This window comes from Podarcis pityusensis (genome assembly GCF_964106645.2).
Source record: "Podarcis pityusensis genome assembly, chromosome: 14".
NCBI classification, from domain to species: domain Eukaryota; kingdom Metazoa; phylum Chordata; class Lepidosauria; order Squamata; family Lacertidae; genus Podarcis; species Podarcis pityusensis.
The window spans coordinates 50,091,649-50,113,367 of record NC_138039.1 but is presented as its reverse complement, the minus strand read 5'-3'; the positions used below and the strand labels follow the sequence as shown (position 1 = coordinate 50,113,367).

General features: G+C 42.9%; 1 protein-coding gene and 1 long non-coding RNA gene across 5 annotated transcripts in view; one reads left to right on the top strand and one right to left on the bottom strand.

The window, feature by feature from the left end:
- The window catches only part of ICE2 (interactor of little elongation complex ELL subunit 2), a 31,294-nt gene extending 12,793 nt beyond the window's left edge, over window positions 1-18,501 (bottom strand). For 2 of the 3 annotated variants that reach the window (XR_013979369.1, XM_080980687.1), the window contains exons 1-10: window positions 18,364-18,501; window positions 14,439-14,543; window positions 12,074-12,341; window positions 10,230-10,349; window positions 9,061-9,195; window positions 7,179-7,301; window positions 5,953-6,112; window positions 4,727-4,896; window positions 1,914-3,045; window positions 1,489-1,652 (exon numbers count right to left, since the gene is read on the bottom strand). Coding sequence is in view for 2 of the 3 variants with exons in the window: in XM_080980687.1 (XP_080836813.1) it covers window positions 1,489-1,652; window positions 1,914-3,045; window positions 4,727-4,896; window positions 5,953-6,112; window positions 7,179-7,301; window positions 9,061-9,195; window positions 10,230-10,349; window positions 12,074-12,341; window positions 14,439-14,543; window positions 18,364-18,392 (2,406 nt within the window). In the remaining variant the exon portion in view is untranslated. The remainder of the gene's footprint in view (window positions 1-1,488; window positions 1,653-1,913; window positions 3,046-4,726; window positions 4,897-5,952; window positions 6,113-7,178; window positions 7,302-9,060; window positions 9,196-10,229; window positions 10,350-12,073; window positions 12,342-14,438; window positions 14,544-18,363) is intronic. The other variant, XM_080980688.1, reaches the window with a different exon arrangement.
- Window positions 18,502-18,642: 141 nt separating this feature from the next.
- Window positions 18,643-21,719, top strand: part of LOC308462872 — a 33,127-nt gene continuing 30,050 nt past the window's right edge. Inside the window, exons 1-2 of one of the 2 annotated variants that reach the window (XR_013979396.1) lie at window positions 18,643-18,854; window positions 20,738-20,939. This is a non-coding gene — a long non-coding RNA (uncharacterized lncRNA). The remainder of the gene's footprint in view (window positions 18,855-20,737; window positions 20,940-21,719) is intronic. The other variant, XR_013979397.1, reaches the window with a different exon arrangement.

Below are 21,719 nucleotides of genomic sequence, written 5' to 3'. Positions count from 1 at the left end.
ATAATCCCTGCTCCTTACATTTCACTGTATGGCACTGGCAGTAGAATGGTTCATATGCTATGACTGCATAGCAGAAAGGAACAAAACAGTAGGGACTTTTGAAATGGAGAACTTTTATTTCTCTTTGCAGTACATAAATTCTGTCAGCGCAAGTTCTTTGTATGGTTATAGTATTATAACCGTAATACTAGCTTGAGCCATCAACCCTAGATTGGATTCTGGTTTGTACTGTGGAGGCAACAGGTCCATAGATCAGAAGCAAAGCACATTGCTGCTGGTTCAATCCCTGGCAACTTGTTAAAAGGAACTCAGGCAGCAGGGCTGGAAAATTCCTATTCTGGCTGGTAGTCTAGCACCTGTACTTTGAATGAACTGAAGTGTGAGGAAACTTCAAAGGTGGCCTCACCTATACTGGGTTGCAATCATCCAAACAACAAACAACTTTCCAGGATGTGGACAACAGTGGCCAGGCCCTTTCTGTCGAGGAGCAGCCTTAGCTGGGGAATGGTGCTTCGAACTACAGATGCCAATGAGGCATCTGCAGCAAGGCATGGATCTAACACAGTGCTTCTCAAGCTTGGGTCTCCAGCTGCTGTTGGACTACAACTCCCATCATCCCTAGCTGGCAGGACCAGTGGTCAGGGATGATGGGAGCTGTAGTCCAACAATAGCTGGAGACCCAAGCTTGAGAAACACTTATCTAACAGCACCCTCAAGCAACAAAGCTGATTGTTTCTGGAGAAATGGAGCCCCAACCATGTTGTTGTTCACACATCCCAAGCTGCAATGGAGGGGCCTCCAATCATCCTGGGAGGCTCCTCATCTTTCTGCATAGCTGGCACAACAACAGAAGCAGCAACAAATTTGTGTGCTTAGCTTACATGATCAAACAAAGTGTCAGGAAAAGCATCATAAGTAGTTTTCCCCCTAACTTCCTTCCGCCATAGAACTATAGGACTCTTTTAATGAAAGGAGTCTTGGAAGACAATGAACTACACAGATGCCGCACACAAGGAGCTGGTGGAAAGGGGTAGTGGGGAAAGCAGCAGCACAGGGAGTCCTCATTTCCCCATTCTCTGCTTTGGTGAAGAAAGTGGGACTTGCAGCTGCTGCCAGCACTCCAGCACAGCATGCAGGTCAGCCACCCAGAGTGTGGAGAGGCTCAGAGGGAGCTGCAGCTAAAGCAAGAGGATGCTGTTGGGTGGGAGCTGGAGCTAAGCCACTAACTCAGTTGATTAAGGAGAAGACTCGTAATCTCAGGGTTGTGGGTTCAAGCCCCAAGTTGGGCAAAAGAGTCCTGCATTTCAGGGGGCTGGACTGGATGACCCTCATGGTCTCTTCAAACTCAATTCTATGATTCCACCTTCTCAAAGTGGACCAAGCTCTGGCTGCTGACCAAGGAAGTGGCAAGTGAATTGGCTCAAAGAGAAAACCACATTCTTTTAAATGTCTGGAAAAACACGAGCCCCACTTAACACAAAAGCTTACCCTTTTGACTTTTGCTTTCTTGTTGGATGGCCTCTGCTCTACTTTCTGCACAGGGCAGCGCACCAGTAGCTGCAGGTCGCCAAGGCTGAACAGCTTGTAGATAAGATTGCCTTGTTGAGGAGGTTCATATTCCAAACAATCTTCAGCTGCACCCCAAACCACCTCTTCCCAAAAGAGAGAGTAAAAAGGCAGTTGGTCAAAATCTCATCACACTCACTAGGCTGCGCCCATTTAAAAGGTGTGTTTTCTGCCCTGTAACATGTAAGGATGCCGTCTGACTAATGGGTACATTGGATTCAACCTCAAAGAGGAAAGTGCTGATGGTTGGCCAGGATGTCCCAGAAGTTGTTGCACACCACCTGGATTCTGGTAGTGTTTTGCCCAATCAGGGACCACATTCTTAGCACAGCCACCAAAAAACTCACCTTTTTGAGATCCCTGAAAATATGATGTCCAGGTAACCTTGGGTAAGTTACTGGTATCCACAGTGGTACTTTGCTTGGGCTCCATAGCAGAAGGTACTTTTGATGGTGGATACCCCTGGCTTGGTGCAGGGCTTTTTTCAGAATTCATCTGTGGCTGCTCTTGTCGGTGTGGAGAAGGTGGCTTGAGAAGTTCAGCTTGCATTTTCAAAATCTGCCCAACAGGATCAAATTCTTTAGACATCTGTTCACAATCTTTTTTGGACACAGCCATTTCTTGAACTGGAATCCTTGAAGGATCTGCCAGTTTTCCTAACAGGGCTTGTTTCGAGCGAGGAGACTCAGGAGTAACTGCTTCAGGGCCTCGGTCAGAAGCAACCACACCCGATTCACAGTCAGTGCCATTTTTATGTCCTGTGTCAATTATCAAAGATTCCTCATCTGTGTCACTGCAGCAGGAGAGAATGGATGAGTTATCATGTTTGGCTACATAAGCCAAACCTCCTTCCTTGAAGTTATCTTTATCTGAAGTTAATAAGGTATTCTTGTCCAGAGTTTCATCTTTGACGTAAACAACTCTTTTGCCATCTGGTTCAATTTCCATCGAATTGAACCCTTTAACTGATGAAATTGCTTCACAGTCCAAACCCAAGACACCACTACTTGATGCTGGAGTCCTATTAAAATCCTGTTCTGTGCTTAATTCTAGCCTCCGTTCAGGGCCTTTGCTCCTTCCTTCTCCAACATCACTGTTTACCTCCCACACTGACTCTTTCTCCATTTTCAGGTGCTTTGATAAGATTTTTGACATATATTCATGTTTCACAGGACTGCTCTCTGGTGTAGAAGGCTTTGTTGTCAATGTGACATTGGTATGAATGTCTAGGCTGATGGAGTCAGATGTCTGCGAGCTTGTGCCACTGTTCATGTTCAACACTGGTGCTTTCTCCATTTTCACATGCTCTGATGATATACTGGCAGGTTTTGCAGGAATGTTATCCAGTTTAGAAGCATTTGAATGCTTAGATACAGAACCAAACGTCTCTAGTTCTGTCACATCAGTGCCAAAGTCTAGATCCACAGAGTCAGGTACTTGAAGCCGTCTACCCTGACATGCTTCAAGTGGTGCTCCTAGCTAAAGAAGGAAAACAAAACAAAAAAATACATAGAGAGCCACTCTTAACAGTGAACAAAATGATCTGCTTAACAGTTAATATATGAAGCCTATTCAGTATTTCTGCATCAAAATGTTTCAGGGGTCAGGCTCAGACACAACAATTTCAATCTAACAAACCATGGTTTATCAGACCAATTATTTTTTATTGTGCTCATCTTTTTCCTCCTATTACTCTCTCTTGTCATAATGGAAAACATTCAGAAATTGTTAACAACAGGTCCGAACTGGGAAACTGTGGCTTAATCTCAGACAACAAACCAGGATTGGATCCGGGCTTGCACTCAATATAATAAATCACAATTTCCTTGTTTGGACATAATGGAAACTGTAGTTGAATTAAAGCACAGTAAGAGAAGAAAGTGAGCACATGTTCTGACAAATTGTGGTTTATTAGATTGCGATTGTTACATCTGATACAAGCAAAACAAGGGAAATGGAAGTGTTTAGAAGGTATTCACTGGAAAGGGGAAAACATTTCAAAGATTTTCAAACCCAGTTCATCAGTGATGAAAACATGTTCTTGTAGAAGGATTTGCAAATTAGCTACCTGTTCAAATTTTGCCTCATTTTCTGTTATAAAGGCACATTAATGGAAATAGTGACATTTAAGAGCCAGTGCTGTACTCAACACTGTGGTGTATTGGATTGTGAAGAGCTGTGTTCATAAAGTCATGAAGCCCACTGGGTTACCCACACTCAGCCTAATTACCTCACAGGCTTGTTGTGCAGATAAAACTGGATAAATAGTACATTGCCCTGTGCTCCCTGGAGAGAAGGGGGCACTAACGTCACAAGTACATACACGCCCACCCTAAATGCCAACATTTGTCATCAAGAAAAGCCACATTTTATTGTCAGAATACAGGTTTAGGGAAACCTGTATCCACTGCATAGTACAGAGTGTGATGTAATGGCTGAGAATGTTGGGCTGGGAACAAGGAGATGCTGGATGGAGCTCACTAGTTGACCATGGACCAGTTACTATCTCTCAGCCTAAACTACCTCACAGGGGGTAGTTGTAAAAATAAAATGGGAAAGTTTCATTTATTTATTTTTACCAAGAAGGGAATTTCTCCAGGTAAATCTTGGAAAGATTCCTGTCTAAAACCCTGGAGTGCATCTGCCAGTCTCTGCTGGCTTAGATGGAATAACGGTCTGACTCAGAATAAATCAGCTTCCTGTGTGTTTATCTGGCAGCCATGCAGAACAAAGATAGAAAATCCTTGTATACAGGGGGGCAAACTGAGGCAGGTTGAAAGTTAAAGATCTGCAGAGACCCAGCCCACCCAGGTACTCAGCATGACAAGTGGCACCTTCATTCTGCATGGTGAAATGCTCTGTACCGATGGAAACCAAAGGTAAAGCACTCTGGAAAAGACTCTGGTAAAGCTGGATCAAGAAGAGCTGGGTGAAGATGAGCGCTTGCACTTTTAAGAAATGTATCCATGCAACCCTTGATGACTTAAAACTTCCCCCACCCCAAAATATAAAGGGAGGTTAGCAAGGACAGATATTCTGTAGCAGATTTCTATGCAGGATCAGGGAACACAAGATATCCAGTACCATTTCATAAGCTGCAGGAAAGTTAAATTCTCCCTCGTGCTCAATAAAACTAAATAAGCTTAAAAATGGAACTCACAAGTCCTTCAGGTGGGTTGTCTAGTATCGCAGCATGTGCCAAAATGCTTGATTTTTTAGTCATGTGGAAATCTGCCAGAAATTCATGATACAAATGGTTCTTTTCTCTCATGGCCATCTCTTTCTTTGGGAGAGGGGGATCAATATAGGCAACTTTGACTGGTCTGAAACCTTTAAAGAAAAAAAAAGTGTATGTTCACTTTCCAGTAGCACAATCGTTATTTTCTGGACACTTACCTACAAATTAACTTCCTGCTTTCCTTTTAATTAAAGGAAGATGTGAGAAGATGCATTAACCAGCAGAGAAATAAAAGTGACTTCCTCCCAGTAACTTTAATGGGGCAACCCAGCAAGATGGACAGGGAATAATAATAATAATAATAATAATAATTCCGGGTTTCTTATTCTGCTTTTCACAAACCTTTTCCTTTCATAAACCACTGAATTTCAACTGTCCTTACAGTAAAAAACCACAAAAACTAGCTGAGTGGTTGGAGGAGAACCAGTATGCCAAATCAGTTCCTTGACTCCTCTCCTGCATAACTGCAAATAATTATGTAGCAATAGAATCAATGGTCATAATCAACTTGGGAGAACAATTTAGTGGGAGTGGGGAAAAGTAGCAGGAAAATATCACCAGAAATCATTATTAGTTGTGCTCCATGTCTCTGGACACTGTTACTGTTCTAAGTAGTAAGAAGGATGCAATATATCTGTGCATCTCTCTCTATAAACTTTGCAATTTTGCTTTACCTATTTTTCCTATTCTTCGTTATTTCCTGATGTTTGTTAACAAATTTGCTAAGTCTTGTTTTTGCTGCAACATAGTAAAACACCTCTGGATATTACTGACCTTTTTCTCACTACAAAGAAATCTCCCCCTCCCCCTTCATTTCCAGAATAATTCCAAGAGATTAATAGCAAAACCCTTAAGCATGTCCAACGCAATCCTACACATGTCTACTTAGAAGGAAGTCTCAATTAGTTCAACTAGGCACCCCCCTCGGTATGTGGGTACAGTTCAAAATTCACCAGGATCTTCAAAGGGCTAACAGGAAATGTTGTCAGGGCAATAATATTCTAATTTTATATCTGCTATATGTATGAAAACACACAATTTATATTATATGCACCAGAAAATAAGCACCAGCCCTTTGGCTCAAAATATATTTCTCTCTGTGTGTATATATATATATATATACATATATATAAATAACATGCATATACCTTCATTAGAGATGATTTTCACAGAAACCGGAAGTTCCCACTGTTCACTGTAACTCATACCATTATTGTTCAACAATGTAAATAATGACTCACTCGTCAGCACTACCTGAGGACCATATTTCAATACAAGTTTTTCAGCATTTGGATCTGTACTAACATCCTTTTGAAAACAAAATGAGAAAACAAAGTGTAAATCAGAGTGAGAGCAATATGACATTCCACTATTAGACATGAAAGTACTTGATCCAGCAGGGGAAAATATTATGGGGGGAAATCATTTGATTTGGGGACAGGGGAGAAAGAGGAGCCAAATTTCTAAAGCAGGGATCAATATATTTATTAATACTGCAGATATATTTTCATGGATTCAAACACTAATGATTTTAAAGATGGAAGCAACTTCCTTGCATGCATGATTAGATGCCCTAATAACTCTTGGAAGAATTCTTCAGCTATAGTGCACTTTTAGGTGGTGCATAAAACCACAATGAAAATAGAGCAAAAGGCTGAAGGCTTTTTCAGAACAAAAGCTCACTCACTCAGTGTTCAACTTCAGGTCCCCATATGTTGCTGGACTATTGGATAAGGTGGCTAGGGATGCTGACAGTTGTAGTCCAACAACATCTGGGGAACCAAGGTTGAAGAACACTGATTAATGTGGACATCTGGTTCTGAATGTACTGCTCCTCTAGCAAAAAGCCTTATGTGCCCACCAAAGGATCACTTCCAGCTTAGTGGAAGATCACTACACAAGAAAATTGATTCTCAAACCCAAGAGTGTAAGCACTTGGGTAAGCCTCTGCAGAGGTTCTTGTAAAAAAAGAAACCTGCTTGCAGTGCACTGGATTTTACATGTTACACACCACATCTTGTTTATTAACTGAGTTTCTCATAGTGTAATGCGACCCCCAACATGTTGTGGTTGCTCCACTGCAAGAAGCTTTCAACTAGCACTTGTACAACCATTCACACAACTGCACAAACACATTTTCTTTCTCTGCTCCTTCAGTTCTTTGGATCCAAGACCAAATTAAAACTTGTATATGTCTCCATTCTACCTTCTATTAAACTGTATCAGCCACTACAAAAGTCATTTCTGATTAGGTGATGCGATGTACATTTTGACAGAAAATAATCACTAGGAATTGTTTGTTAAGAACAGCTGGTTCCCAACTGAGGGGTTTTGTGTGGTCATAGTTCTTGCTGATAGCATACCATTTACTTACATTGTGAAGCGTTGAAGCTCTCTGCTCTGGAGTTGCAATGTCCACCTTATTTTTATGGTTATCAGGTAACTGTATTGGTGCAGGCAGTTTTGGAAAGTATCGCTTAACAAGGCTCACCTTTCCCTAGAATGAAAAAAGAGAACCAACACTTTTGGCTCGGCTTCCAAATGAACAGAAAACTTCAGTACAGTCGTACCCTCGGTGTCAGGAACCTGCCATCAGCTCAGAGGCGAGAGGTGGAAGGGCAGTTGTGTTATAGGGAACCTCCAAAAATCTTGCAAAGCAGTTCCTCCTCTGGAGAGCAAGAAAGCCCCACCTCCAGTGGAGAGGAGGTGCAGGGACCAGGAGATGCTAGGGAGAGCCTCAACACTGAGCCTGAGCAAACCGGAGAGGAAGAAAGTACCCCTTTGCCAGCACCCATTCTGCACAGTAGGTTCTGGCGCAGGGAGGGAAGGAGAACGTTGGGGGTCACGCGACTGTTATGCTGGGGGAGGTACATGGACTGACCACTTCCAGATTCTGCTAGCGATTGAGCCAGACATGAACTTATGACACTCTTCACTGTGAATAGTTTCCAGAATAAAGCCTGGAAAAGACAGGTCAGAGTCCTGCCTGGTTACTCTCGAGCAACCACACCACCAACTGACACTTGGTTTTTGAACTGCTTAGTTCTCAAACATTTTCGCTCCTGAATGCCGCAAACCCGGAAGTGACTGTTCTGGTTTGCAAACGATTTTTGAAAGTTGAACATCTGACGGGGCTTCCGATTGGTTGCAGTAACTTCATGCAGCCAATGAAAAGCTGCACTTTCGTTTCCGAATGTTTTGGAAGTCAAACGGACTTCCGGAATGAATTCCATTTGACTTCCAAGGTATGACTGTATGTGTTTCTTTCAAGATCACACTCTTAGCCAAATGAATGTTACACTCAGATTGCTCAGTGGTCAGAAGACTTATTTACTCCTGTGAAGTATGAAAAGCTACCTTCAACAAATGGCATAAGAGCATTAAGTTCTCAGACATTTGAGATCCATACTTGGAACAATTTGCATGAAGTACATGTCCAGAGGGCTCTGCTGGAATCTATTCCTCCCCCCCATCTCTTTTCCCTTCCCTAACAAACTCCCTTCCCTCTTTTAGTTTGTTCTGGCTGTATTCACTTTAACTGTAAATAATAACACTCAAACTGTCCAATGATGAAAAATGGTGCCCGAGTGGCAGCAGCAAGCCATCACTAAATCACACTGAGCAAGCTGGAGTTAACTTTTTAATATATATATCCCAATCAGAGACTGTGCCTGCATGCCCATCTTTGCTCCTCCCACTCCATGACTCCCCTGGTTCTGGGAGACCAGAGGCAGGAAAGCTTGTCACAGCAAGTGGGGGATGACACCCCATGCCTCTTCACAAGCCTGACTCATCTCTGCTGCTTGCTCTCCCTCCTCTCCTGTCTCTGATTCTGGACTTTTCCCTTCCACAGACTCTCCCCCCTCACCAAGCTCTGTTACCTCTTCAGTTTCTGACATCTCCTCCTCCCAGTCTTCTCCCTCTGACCATTCATTGTCGTGCCACCACCAATCCCCAGGCTCTGAGACTTCTTCCCTTAGGGGTTCCCCAACTTGTTCCTCCCACTGTTCCTCTGCGTTCAACCAGTCCCTGACACTTGAGTTCAGTGCCAGAACTGTCATGAGAAGTGCGCTGCCAGCCTTCACTCAGTGGCAGAGAACATGTGAAAGTCTCAGGTTTAGTCCCTGGCATCACCAGGAAGGGCCGGAAAAGATCCCTGCCTGAAACTCTAAAGCACCAGCAACAGCCAGTGTAGACGATGTTGAGTTAGAGGTAGCCTTGGTATAAAGCATTTTCCTCCAGAAAGTACAACTTACCAAAGCAAGAAGGCATTTTTCCAATTTAAATGTCAGCTCCGTGCAGAACTTTCCTCCCATGATGCTGGTAACTTCTTGTAGGTTATAGCATTCAGGATACTTCGTCACATAACCAATACGAGATGCTAAAAATTTCTTGGAAGGTAAAAGAAAATACGGTTGTAAAAGTGTGCTTTCTGCAACGGTGTCTCAGAAATAATGTACAGCTAAATTACAATAGAGTTTCAGTTCTGAAATACAAGCAACTTTTAACTTACACAAGAGCCTCCCAGAGACCAGAAGGAAAGCCTGAGAGCTTAAAAGCTCTCTTCTGGGGGTGCGGGGAAGACCCATCCGGTGTGCTGCCTCCGGAAGGTAAGAGTGTGCTTGTGTGTGCATGTGTTTGTGTGCGGCATTTGAGTACTTTTCCATGTATAAGACTCAATTTTAAGCAAATGTGGGGAGATGGCTCAGAGTTGTTGAGCTTTTTGCGGGGAGGAGGAAATGGAAATGCCGGCATCCGCCAATCCATCGCCCACTTGCTGCAGCGACAGTCGATCACCAACAGACCCTTCCCGAGCAGAAAATCACTAACTCGACTGAGAAAAGGTGTCAGCTGATAATCTCGCATATCCCAGAACAGCAGCCGCCAATTGAGGCAGTGACAGCCAATCCACAGCAGTCCTTGCTGCAGAAACCAATCACCAACCCAATTAGAGGAGAAGCAGCCAATCCATAGCAGCCCTTCTAGCAGCCAACAATCAGCCACCAAATCTCTTGCTCGCGGCTGCAGCTCCTGCTTGCGGCTGCAGCCAATCACCCCCCCCCCCGCATCCACTATCCATATATAAGACGAGGCACACTTTTGAACATTATTTTAGAGTAAAAAAACCTCTAGTATTATACACGGAAAAGTATGGTAAATACATTTTTGAATATACATGCCATCCCTGAAACATAACCTCTGCATAAGATGCAAGTTGCTTCTATTGCATTTATTACTGGCAGATGTATACAACTTAAATATTTGTTGCTGTTTTGAAATTAGGGTATGTGTTCCCTCAGAATATATATATTTAAACATCTTCCACATAGCGTCTCTCAGCTAATAAAATCGCGTTTCCTATGTAGTTTTCAAACTATGTTTTTAAAGGTGAGAAAGCAGCAAAGCAACCTTTTACAGCTATTACCTCGGTGTAAAGCAAGGCCTCCTCTGAGATGTTATTATAATCTTTAGAGCAACTTCTGGCAGCATTTTGAGCAAACTTCAAGAACTCGCCAACTTCTTTGCTTACAAATTCTTTCATTTGCTAAAAAACAAACAGAACCTACATAATATAGCATCTTTATTTTTTACATTTATAGATAGATGTAGATATATATAGATAGTAGCTATTATTCACAATCCTAATGTGTTGAAAGAGACACATTTACTTGGGTTTTAATAGGATAACAAGACCAAGAGACAAGGCTGTGTTGTATTCTAGACTGAGTTTACAAAAAGAATACACACAACAGAGATACAACCAATGCTTTTTTCTGGGGGTACTCAAGCGTATGAAGTACTGGCACCATTTTTTTCTAGAAGAAAAGCACTGGATACAACCAAAATGTTGCACTAAATCCTTTGTCTGCTCCACACAGCCCCTTGCTTCCCCTTATCTGTTATCTTTCCTCACCTTTCATTCTCTTTCTGGCTCTCTCTTCCTCATTCCTGGTAGTTTTTTCTATCCCTTTCCCTCTTCTTTCCTTTACTGCTCTGCTGTCACTCAGCACAGTATTCCACACCTACCTCCAATCAAACTTGGCTGCTGCGTCCTTCATTTCTCTTCCTCCCATCCAGCTTTCTTTCCAGCTCCCATCCTCTGCCTTGTTTTGAAAGTGTCTTGCACAAATTCAGATGGCAAAAAGGGACAACAGTGGACTGCATGTGCACTTCTCCTGCCAGCTCCGTGGCAGCCACATACACAGGCATAGTTCAGAGTTTTGCATATTTAATAAAATTTGTATGCCACCTGATTCTAAGGGGCAATAAAATCAAAAGTGGAACAGAGGAAGCTCAGAAGCAGGACCCTGGGGCAACAACACTCTCCCCAGAGAACTGGTACTCAGAAGCATACTGCCTCTGACAGAGAAGTGGTGGAGATGCCAGGGACTGAATGTGGGATCTTTTGCATGCAACACACACATTCTGCCACTGAGCTATAGCCCTTCCCCAAGGCCACCTGAAATGCACCTGCTGCTCCACAAATGTGGATTTGGTGATTTTCATCATCTATCAAGCTACTGCAACCTCTTCTTCCTTTGCAATTCTCAGTGGGGTGGGGGAAAGGGACAGATCTACAAGGCAAACTACTTTACACAAAACTTTTCACGAAGCAGCCATAGCTTGGCTGGAGAACAAACATTTTGCACCTAGTAAGGTAAAGGCAAGGGGACCCCTGCCCATTAGGTCCAGTCATGGCCAACTCTGGGGTTGCACGCTCATCTCGCTTTATTGGCCGAGGGAGCCGGCGTACAGCTTCCAGGTCATGTGGCCAGAATGACTAAGCCGCTTCTGGCGAACCAGAGCAGTGCACGGAAACGCCGTTTACCTTCCCGCTGGAGCGGTACCTATTTATCTACTTGCACTTTGACGTACTTTTGAACTGCTAGGTTGGCAGGAGCAGGGACCGAGCAACGGGAAATCACTCCGTCGCGGGGATTCGAACCGCCGAGCTTCCGATCAGCAAGTCCTAGGCTCTGTAGTTTAAGCCACAGTGCCACCCATGTCCTTTTTGCACCTTGTAGGTAGAGGTATATCCCTAGCAGCTCCAGCGAAAAAGGATCTGTGAAGAAGAACTTGGAGAGAGCTACTGCACTATAAGAACAAGGCAGCTTCCTAAGTTTATAGAACTACACACAGTAGGCTTCATGTGCCTGTACTTCAATTAGACACAACACTACTGTTTCCATGAAAGGCTACCTAGGAACACTTGTTCATCTTATTAGCAAATCATGTCACTATTATGGGAAATAGAGACGGAACCCTTACCAGATATTGCAAATGATCTTTCTGCTCAGATGGATCGATCAGGCTGGGATCAGCATTTAAGTATGCAGACAACAGAAATAAGTATCTCCTCTGTTGTTTCTCTGTCAAACTAGAAAAGTAAGGATAGGGGACTCTAGGCTCTTGAAAAGATGCAATTTCTGCTGCAGATTGGAATGCCGCTTCAGCTGGTTTTACTGCAGGCTGCCCGCTAGAAGACTTGTTTTCTTTTGATACATCTTTTGATATGCCTGCATTGCCTTCTGTGTGCCTGAAACAAATACAGACAATTTTTTAAAAATGTAGGCAAAAGCCTACAAGACCAACAGCCTTAATTCTCATTCAACAGGGAGCACAATTCATATTGCTACTGCAACATTTTTAATACCTAAATTTCTAACAAAAATTCATAACTAGTTTGGTCAAACCATAATGTTTATCTCTTTTTCCCAAAGAATATTAAAAACAAATGAAACCCGAATGACTACTTTGAAGAAACACCACCAGCTTGGTCAATGGCCAAGATCCAAGAAACCACTTAAGTGAAATCCTGCATATGTTTACTCAGAAACAAGTCCCACTGTGTTCTTTCATTCTAAGTAAGAGGCTCATGTGAGCTCATTTTTTGACTATTTTTCAAGTATCCCCCCTCCCCCCTTCTCAGCTGTATTAGCGGCTTAGCTATTAGCCACTATTAGCTATTAGCGGCTTAGCGGCTATTAATGGCTTAGCGGCTTTAAGAAAAAGGAAACAAACTCGCAAGAACTCGCAAGACGAAACGTCTTGCGAAGCAAGCCCATAGGGAAATTCGTCTTGCGGAACGACTCAAAAAACGGAAAACTCTTTCATCTTGCGCGTTTTTTGTCTTGCGAGGCATTCGTCTTGCGAGGTACCACTGTAAAGGCCCCTTGGGCTCATGAAATTTGATTTATGGCACTTTGGATCCAGGCCAGTTTATGTTATATAAATGCTACCCCACATCACATAGGTCCTCAAATGGTGCTATCAATTATACGGATGATACTCAAAACACTCTAATGGGTGATGGCTGGCTTACCTCTTAATTATTTAACACATAAGCATGCTCAGTAATAAGCACATTTTGGATTAACTAAACTGAGTGTTAACTGCTGATCTAGTGAAAAAGAAAGACTTGATTTACACACCAGGAAAATGTCTCAACAGTATCATGTCTACAGCTCTTAATAATACTACACAGCTGTCTCTCAGAATGAGAGAACATGTCCATCCTTGTGGCACGAACTGGCAAATTTAATTAAGCTGCTACACCAACAAGATGCTGACTCAGATGTGCCTGATGTAGGAATGTCAAGTGATTCTAGCAGCTTAAATTAGCTACATTTGACGAGGAGTGGGACGGCAGCCCATCAGGATTATTTCACGGCGTGCTGCTGTCAAAGCCTTCAGCAGAATGCAAGCCTAAATCACTTTGACAGCCCCCTTTCACCTACATCGCCAGCCTGTTCTTTATTTAGACTGACCCTTTTGTCAGCAGACTCCCTTCTTCCTCAGATCACAGCTTCTATGAGGAGAGAAGGGATGCATCTCAGGTGCGAATCCACACATTCTTGGGGGCACTGTTCTTCCATCAGCAGCCTTTGTCTCTCCATGTCCTTAATGGTGGCATCATGGAATACAGATAGAGCCACATTCCTGTATTCATGGGGGTGACTACCTGTTTATATGTTTTAGCAACTATATACTCCTCACTTACTCCTCCTCCCCAAGTTCTGTCCTAAACTGTTGAAGCCACCACCACAGCCTCCCTTAGATGCAGTTAAGGAAAGCTCTCTCTCTCTTCCCGCTCCCCAAGTTAACTCCTGAGACGAAGGGGGAGATACTGGTCCCATTTTCTCTTCACAAGCTAGGTCCCAGGTTCAGGATTCTTTCTATCATTCCCTTTCCAAAGGAAATCCTCTCTCTCCCTGCTGCTTTGTACAGGCTTTTCCCTGAAAAGCAACTAATTAATAACATGAGGACACAGTGGAATGAACTTCTAAGTTAACATGCACTGAATGTAATGTAAAGCTGCAATGACATATGCTTATTTGAAAATAAGTCCTAATGCAGTGGTTCCCAAACTCACCACCCCTCTGCACGCCTGGACACTTGAAAATGGCTGAGAGTCTTGGTAGATCACTTAAATATTTTTCTGCCTGTTGTAGCAAGTGCAATGTGACGTGCTAGATGATGTATAATTTAACTTTTTTTCCAAACACACACACACAATTTTATTATTCAAATTATTGCACAATATAAAAAATAATATAAAATAAGCCTATGTGTTCTTTCCTAGAATGCTTGTTGCCTTCCAAACCAAAGTTAGAAAGAAAGGGTATACTGGTACCTTTTTGGTAGTAACAGTAGCTCAGAGAGAGTTGGAGTCAATGAGTATTTTTCATAAATATCTCGTGAGAAATACACATCGTGACCATTTTTAGGTGGAATATCCCTGGTTTTGTATAAGAAAAGGCAGAATAATGAATTAATAACAACAATAAAATGAACTTAACATTGACTAGATGGAGATCAGTTAACTTTTATCTTGCACACTGCTTGGGTACTAGAAACATGGTTTATAAATGCTGAGAAATCATAGTTTAAGCGCAAATCACTATCCATCAGCTATTAAGTCATAACCAGGTCCCATGATGTTATTGTGTCTATTCCTAACTTCTTTGGATTAAGTATTCTAATTGAGGGCAACGGTGATGGAAAGTGGGCTAAATATTCTGCAAATTTTAACAGTATTGTGGCAAATTTGCTGCAACAGACTAACCATGGAAATTGCTTAGAAACTGAAATCCAGTGATATAAAAGGCAATGGCATAATTCTAAGTGTATCTCATGAAACAGAAGAGGGAAAACTTGCATAATAACTGTACCTGCTTATATGAATGAATGAATGAATGAATGAATACTTTCCCAAACATTAATTTTTTCATCTTAGTTCCTCTCTTGACTCTACTGATTTGCCAACCAATAACAAAACCATTTGTGTTCATTATTTATTTAAAACTGGGGATGGTTTGTTTTACAGCTTGCACAATATAAATGGTTTAAAATGCATTCAAAAATATTTCTATCACAACAAATGAGAATCACTGAGAGACCATCTTGAACACTTGCTCCTTGTGTTGCAGATCTTTTTCCACCTGGCCTGTGAGGTCAGGTCTCTGACTGACTCCAGCTACAAAAGCTGAGGCTGCTGAACAGATTCTTGGATTGGGGTATTGCTTAGAGCAGGGGTTGTCAACCTGGTCCCTGCCACCCACTAGTGGGTGCATTTCAGGATTCTAGGTGGGCGGTAGGGGGTTCTACGGCACAAGCTGAATCCTCCTTCCATCGAGCACTGGTGGGCGGTAAGGAAATTTTACCATCAAGGAAGATGCATTAGTGGGCAGAAGGTATAAAAAGGTTGACTACCCCTGGCTTAGAGGGTTTTGTGGAGGTTGTTGCTGTTTTTGATATTTTTTGCATCTTTATTTTAGATCTTATTATGATTTCTATGGTAATTGTTTAATTTAGTTGTGTACTTTGCAATGTTTTATTGTTTATGACCACTTTTGTTATTTGTTTGTAATTATGGTTTTTTCATGTTGTAAGCGACCTTAAACATGGTTTTAAAAACTATGGAAAGGCAGCATACAAATAAAATTCTGTATAATTTATTCCAAATTATGCAAAGAATATCTGCAGAAGAAAAATGGGAGAGTGCAAAATAATCTTTCCTCTGTATTTTAAGGATCTGATAAATTATCCTCTAACATATACACTAAGATGGTAAATGATTTTTTTTAAAAAAAAACTCCTAATAGGTTAAATACTGCACCAGTACAAACAGAAAGGTAAACCATGGTTTATCATACAGCAAGGAGCCACATCATTGAAGAAAACCCACAATTCCCCCTCTGGTGCACCAAAAAAAATTGTCTTGACATTCCATTGTTTTGGGTTGCAGCCTGTCACAGTAATCCTACACATACTTATCTAGAAGTAGCCCCCATTGACAATGCAATTTACTTCTGAGTAACTTGAGCTTACACAGAACTGCACTGGAAGGCAGCAATTCTATATGCTGAGTATATTTTATGATATTATTGAGAGGTATTTTTTTGCGTATCACCCTGTGATCTTGATCATTATTATGGGAGAACAGCACGTATAATTTCCTAATTGAGATACAGTGGACCCTCGGGTTACGTTACCTTTGGGTAACATAACTTTTGGGTTGCGAACGCGGCCAACCCAGAAGTGTATACTTCCGGGTTTTGCCGTGCGTGCATGCACATAAGCGCTCTGTGCGCATGAGTGCTCTATCGTGCTGCACGTGTGCGCAGAAGTGGCGCCTCTAGATGCGAAAAATATGGTACGTTTGTATCCGGAGGGTCCACTATAATTATAACTACATGGAAATGGGGAGGCTATGCATAGAAATAGACAGAACACCACAGTAGCTATGATGGCTCTGTTTTACATCCACTATTGGAGGAGGTATAAAAGTTCATGGGGAGCTCAAGCAGGGAAGGCAGGGGCCGTCATTCTCACCTCTCCTTCTTGAGAATTTCCCATAATAGGCAACTGGCCGGCCATTGTGATCCTAGATTGCTAGACCAGGGTGACATTCACTATACAGTGGTACCTCTGGTTGCGTACTTAATTCGTTCTGGAGGTCCGTTCTTAACCTGAAACTGTTCTTAACCTGAAGCACCACTTTAGTTAATGGGGCCTCCTGCTGCTGCCGCTGCACTATTTCTGTTCTCATCCTGAAGCAAAGTTCTTAACCCGAGGTACTATTTCTGGGTTAGCGGAGTCTGTAACCTGAAGTGTCTGTAACCCGAGGTACCACTGTATGTTTAAAGCACAAAGGTCATAGTTTCCACCAAAGAATTCTGGGAGCTGTAGCTTGTTAAGGGGAATGAGAGCTTTTAAGAGACACCTTATTACTGTCCCATTACAACTCAGAGAATTTTAACTCTATAAGGGAAATAGGGGCTTCCAAACACTCTCAGAACCCTTAACAAACTACAGCTCCCAGAATTCTTTGGGGGAAGCCATGACTGCTTAAAGAGGTCCCATGGTGCTTTAAAGGCACGGCTCGAATGTAGCCTAGATGGGCCTTTGGTCACCCAGCCGCCAGGCAGGTGCTTCTTACGTTCTTATACTGTGACTCTGTAATAACCATGCTATATTTAAATGTAGTTTTCTCCACCTCCTAGTTCTTTTTGTTATTATTGCTATTTCTCACATTTATATCCCACTTTTCCAACAAGCAGCTCAGGGTGGCCTAGGTGGTTCTCCCCCTCCTCGTTTAATCCCCACAGCAATCCTGTGAGGTAGGCTAGGCTAAGAGGCAGTGAGTGACTCCAGGGCCACCCAGAGAGCTTCACGGCAGAGTGGGGATTTGAACCCTGGTCTCCCAGCTGTTAGTCCAACACTGTGACCATTACACTTCTAAAATACAACCAAATGCCTGGGGGCAGAAAGAGGCCAAAAATAGGCACCCAGAAGCTGTTAATGGTCAGCATCGCGAAAGCTTCAGTGGGGAGATCCATACAGTACTGGTGGGTCGTCCCCCAGTGAGTCACGGGCTGATCCATGGTGGGCTGCAGCAGCAGCAGCACTACCACTGTGCAAATCTATGGTAAAAGATTAAGAAATGGGTCCCCAGAAACATGTTTGGGTCCCAAGCGAGTGCTGGGTCTGAAAAGGTTGACGATACCTGCTGCAGGTGGCCCAAGTGGGGCCACCACTGAAAAGCACCCCCCCCCCACATCGTCGCTGTAAATAGCTACACTAATGTATTTACTTAAATATGGGGCACAGAAGAACATCCTGAAGGTGCATACCTGGATGTCTGATTCACTGCAGATAGGATAGTGCCTGTGAGGGTATGGCTGCCTACAAACCTATCTGGGAGTTAAGCCCTCCATGAAGGCAACAGGACTGACTTCCAGGTAAACCTGCAAAGGAAGGCTGTTGCTAAAATGTTTTAAAGGGAACACAGACAGAGAGACTTTCAGGCTATATGTCCCACCCGCTTGGAGGAGCGGGCTCTGCTTCCTCAACGCTGAGAGGAGAAAAGCACTCTGCACACGCTCAGAGATGCTCTTCCCTGACTGCGTCCCACCGCGTAGCAAACGACTGCAGGAAGTGAGGGTCCCCCGCCCTCTTCCCTTCGGCTCCTGAAGGACCATCGTGCCCCGAATGCGGACGGCGGCGCCTGACCGAGGAGGGAAAAGGAGGGAGGGAGACCCAAGCCGCGCACTCACCAGGCGAGGAGGTTCCCGCTCGCCGCCATCTCGCGCCTTCGGCGGCCGCTTCGCCCGGCCTGCAGTTGGAGAGGGCAGCAAGGCCTGGAAGAGGCGGCCGCATTCCCACAGTAGAGCCTCGGTGAGCATCGCTAGGAACCGCCCCTGCTTCGCGGTATTACCCAACCAGCGCGGCCGATCTCCCCGCGAGGCATTCACGTGGTAGCGAATCAGCCAACCGGAGTGCGAGACGTAGAAGGAGCTTAGGATCCATTTTGGGTGTGGGCAAGCGAGTTTCGTCATTTTTATACTTCATATAAAGGCGGAGGGGAAATAAACGCTTCAAGAGGAGCTCGGCTGAGGGAAACGGCTTCCTTACTACAGTATCTCTTTATCTTCAACGTTTTCCCGGTAGGCTTTACTGCCCTCCCCCAGCTTTTATGCTGGAAACTCCAATACGTATTAAAAATAAAAACCCACGCTGTGGAATAACGCCAGTGCTAGCGAAACAGGTGAAAAACTAAAGTAAATATTGTATGTTAATGTAAGATATTTTAATATTTTAGAACGTTTACTAAATATTTGTGGAAACTGTATTAATTTAAAAACACTTTATCTTTATGCAATAATGATAATAGATTGCCCTTTATCCTGGGCACACACTGTACAAGAATAAACATTTGAAAATGGCCACTAATGTAAATTATGTGGCAAAAAGTTGGCAAAGTACATCCAAAGTCGTAGAAAATTAAAAAAATGAAAAGACTAGGGCTTGGTGTCTGAATATGCGAAGTGATTATAAAAATATCATTTGTTTCATTTATTCCTCTTTTTAAATTTACGTTTATTTCTTAAATTTCTATATACTGCACCATGGGGCACTAATAACAAAGCACTAATATAATCATAAGAACATCACATTATACGACCCATACATTTGGTGAAATAGCATGGATGTTTGGAAATAGTTAACCACGATTTCCAAATTTGGATGTCATAACAGGAAACTATAATTAATTGTCTTTCTGCTCTGTTTCTTTACACAAAGGGGAACGAAGAGGCTGTGTGCAAGTGACAGCTCAGTCAGTAGAGCAGGAGACTCTGAATCTCAGGGTTGTGGGCTTGAACCCCATGTGGGGCGAAAGATTCCTGTGTTGCAGGGGGTTGGACTAGATGACCCTCAGGGTCCCTTCCAACTCTACAGTTCTATGACCTAAGTGCAAAAAGCTGGTTAATCTGTCAGTTTACAAAGTTCTCCTTAAAAATATTATTAATCTGATAGCTAACTATTCATGTTTAATATAAATATTGATAAACTGCTACACTTGTGGGCTGTACAGTTGTAGTCTCTTCAGAAGAGCAAAATTCAGCTAAAGAGCAAAGAACTTTCATTGGGTTTTAGTCAATGTTAGTCCCGGACCCACCAAGTGTCCCTATTTTTCAGGGATAGTCCCGGATTTACAGAAGCCATCCAAGTTTCTGTTTTGATCCTGGAATGTCCTGCTTTTCCTTAGAACGTCCCTATTTTCATTGTAGAAGTGTTGGCAGTTAGGGAATTATCCAACCCCTGAGCCACCTGAAGGCAACACTCTATAGAGAAGGTTTTTTTAATGTTTAATGTTTTATATATGTTTGAATCTGCCCGGAGGGGCTGGGACAACCCAGTCAAATGTGTGGGGTGTAATAATAATAATAATAATAATAATAATAATAATAATAATTTCATAACCAACATTTCTCGAATGATTTTTTTAAAAAAATGAACACAACATCCCTATTTTCATTGGAGAAATGTTGGAAGGTATATAGTCTGGCTCAGAGCAGACCCATTGAAATTAATGTTGAGTGGGACTAACATTGACTACAACCCTTAATATTTTGAAAGTGAAGTGTATGTACAGTGGTACCTCGGGTTACATACGCTTCAGGTTACAGACTCCGCTAACCGAGAAATAGTACCTCGGGTTAAGAACTTTGCTTCAGGATGAGAACAGAAATTGTGCTCCAGTGGCGCGAGGCCCCATTAGCTAAAGTGGTGCTTCAGGTTAAGAACAGTTTCAGGTTAAGAACGGACCTCCGGAACGAATTAAGTACTTATCCCGAGGTACCACTGTAGTAAAGTATGACATAAATATGTTTCCCTTTATATCTGAATTCATATTCTATTAATATAGGTGATCTATAACTAATTTTGTACAGAACACAAAGGATTTGGAATGGTACTGTATTAAGTGAATGCCACTAAGCCTTATGAAAATGTTCCTTTAGTAAGAGGCAATACAAAGAAGGGGAGGGGATGGCAGGAGAAAGGGAGTAGAAGGATCCCTAAAGAATCCTCAGGAAAGTTCAGCACAGCTGGATCAAATCACATCATTGTATGTTATTTCTTTTATAGGGCTCAAAGATGGACCTACTCATCTTCGGGATCTGTGAACGAGGTGGATGACTTTCACTGGGAACTGGACAAGGGGAGTGTGTCCCTGTTGGTTCTGCTGGACTTCTCAGCGGCTTTCGATACTACTGACCATTGTATCCTTCTTTGGAACTCCCTCCCTAGAGAAGCTAAACTGTGTCCCACCTTGTCCTTCCACCAGCAGGTGAAAACCTTTTTTTAAAAAAAGGTTTTTATTAAAAAATTTCTTGGATTACAAAAGTACATACATTGTCTCTACTTTCAGATCATAGAGTCCTTTGTACAGTGGATGCTTAGGTTGCGAACGTGATCTGTGCAGGAGGTATGTTCGCAACCCGTAGTGTTCGCAACCCACAGCGCCGTGTCTGCACATGCGCGGGTTGCGATTTGGCGCTTCTGCACATGCGCAAAGTGCAATTTAGTGCTTCTGCACATGCGCGAGTGCTGAAACCTGGATGTAACGCATTCCGGTACTTCTGGGTTCAGGGTGGTGCGCAACCTGAAAACGCGCAACCTGAAGTGTCTGTTACCCGAGGTATGACTGTACAGTCCAGTTTTTTTTCAGCAGGCTTTTGAGAACTGACAGCTTTCAATGAAAGGGGCTGGTGCCATGCTGTTTTTCTTGTAATTGTCTGTAGCTTTTTAAATATATAGTTAATATATAGTTTAAAAAAGGGGACGACAGAGGACGAGATGGTTGGACAGTGTTCTCAAAGCTACCAACATGAATTTGACCAAACTGCGGGAGGCAGTGGAAGACAGGAATGCCTGGCGTGCTCTGATCCATGGGGTCACGAAGAGTCAGACACGACTAAACAACAACAAAAACAGTAGACAGACTGACTGGAAGGAAGGCAAGGCCAAATCAGTGAAGCAAAGACAAAGCAGGCAGCCTCTTGTTGGTAGGTGCCTGTTTTCTAATCTAAGCAGTTTTCTTGGGGCACCCTGGCCTGCACACTGTTTA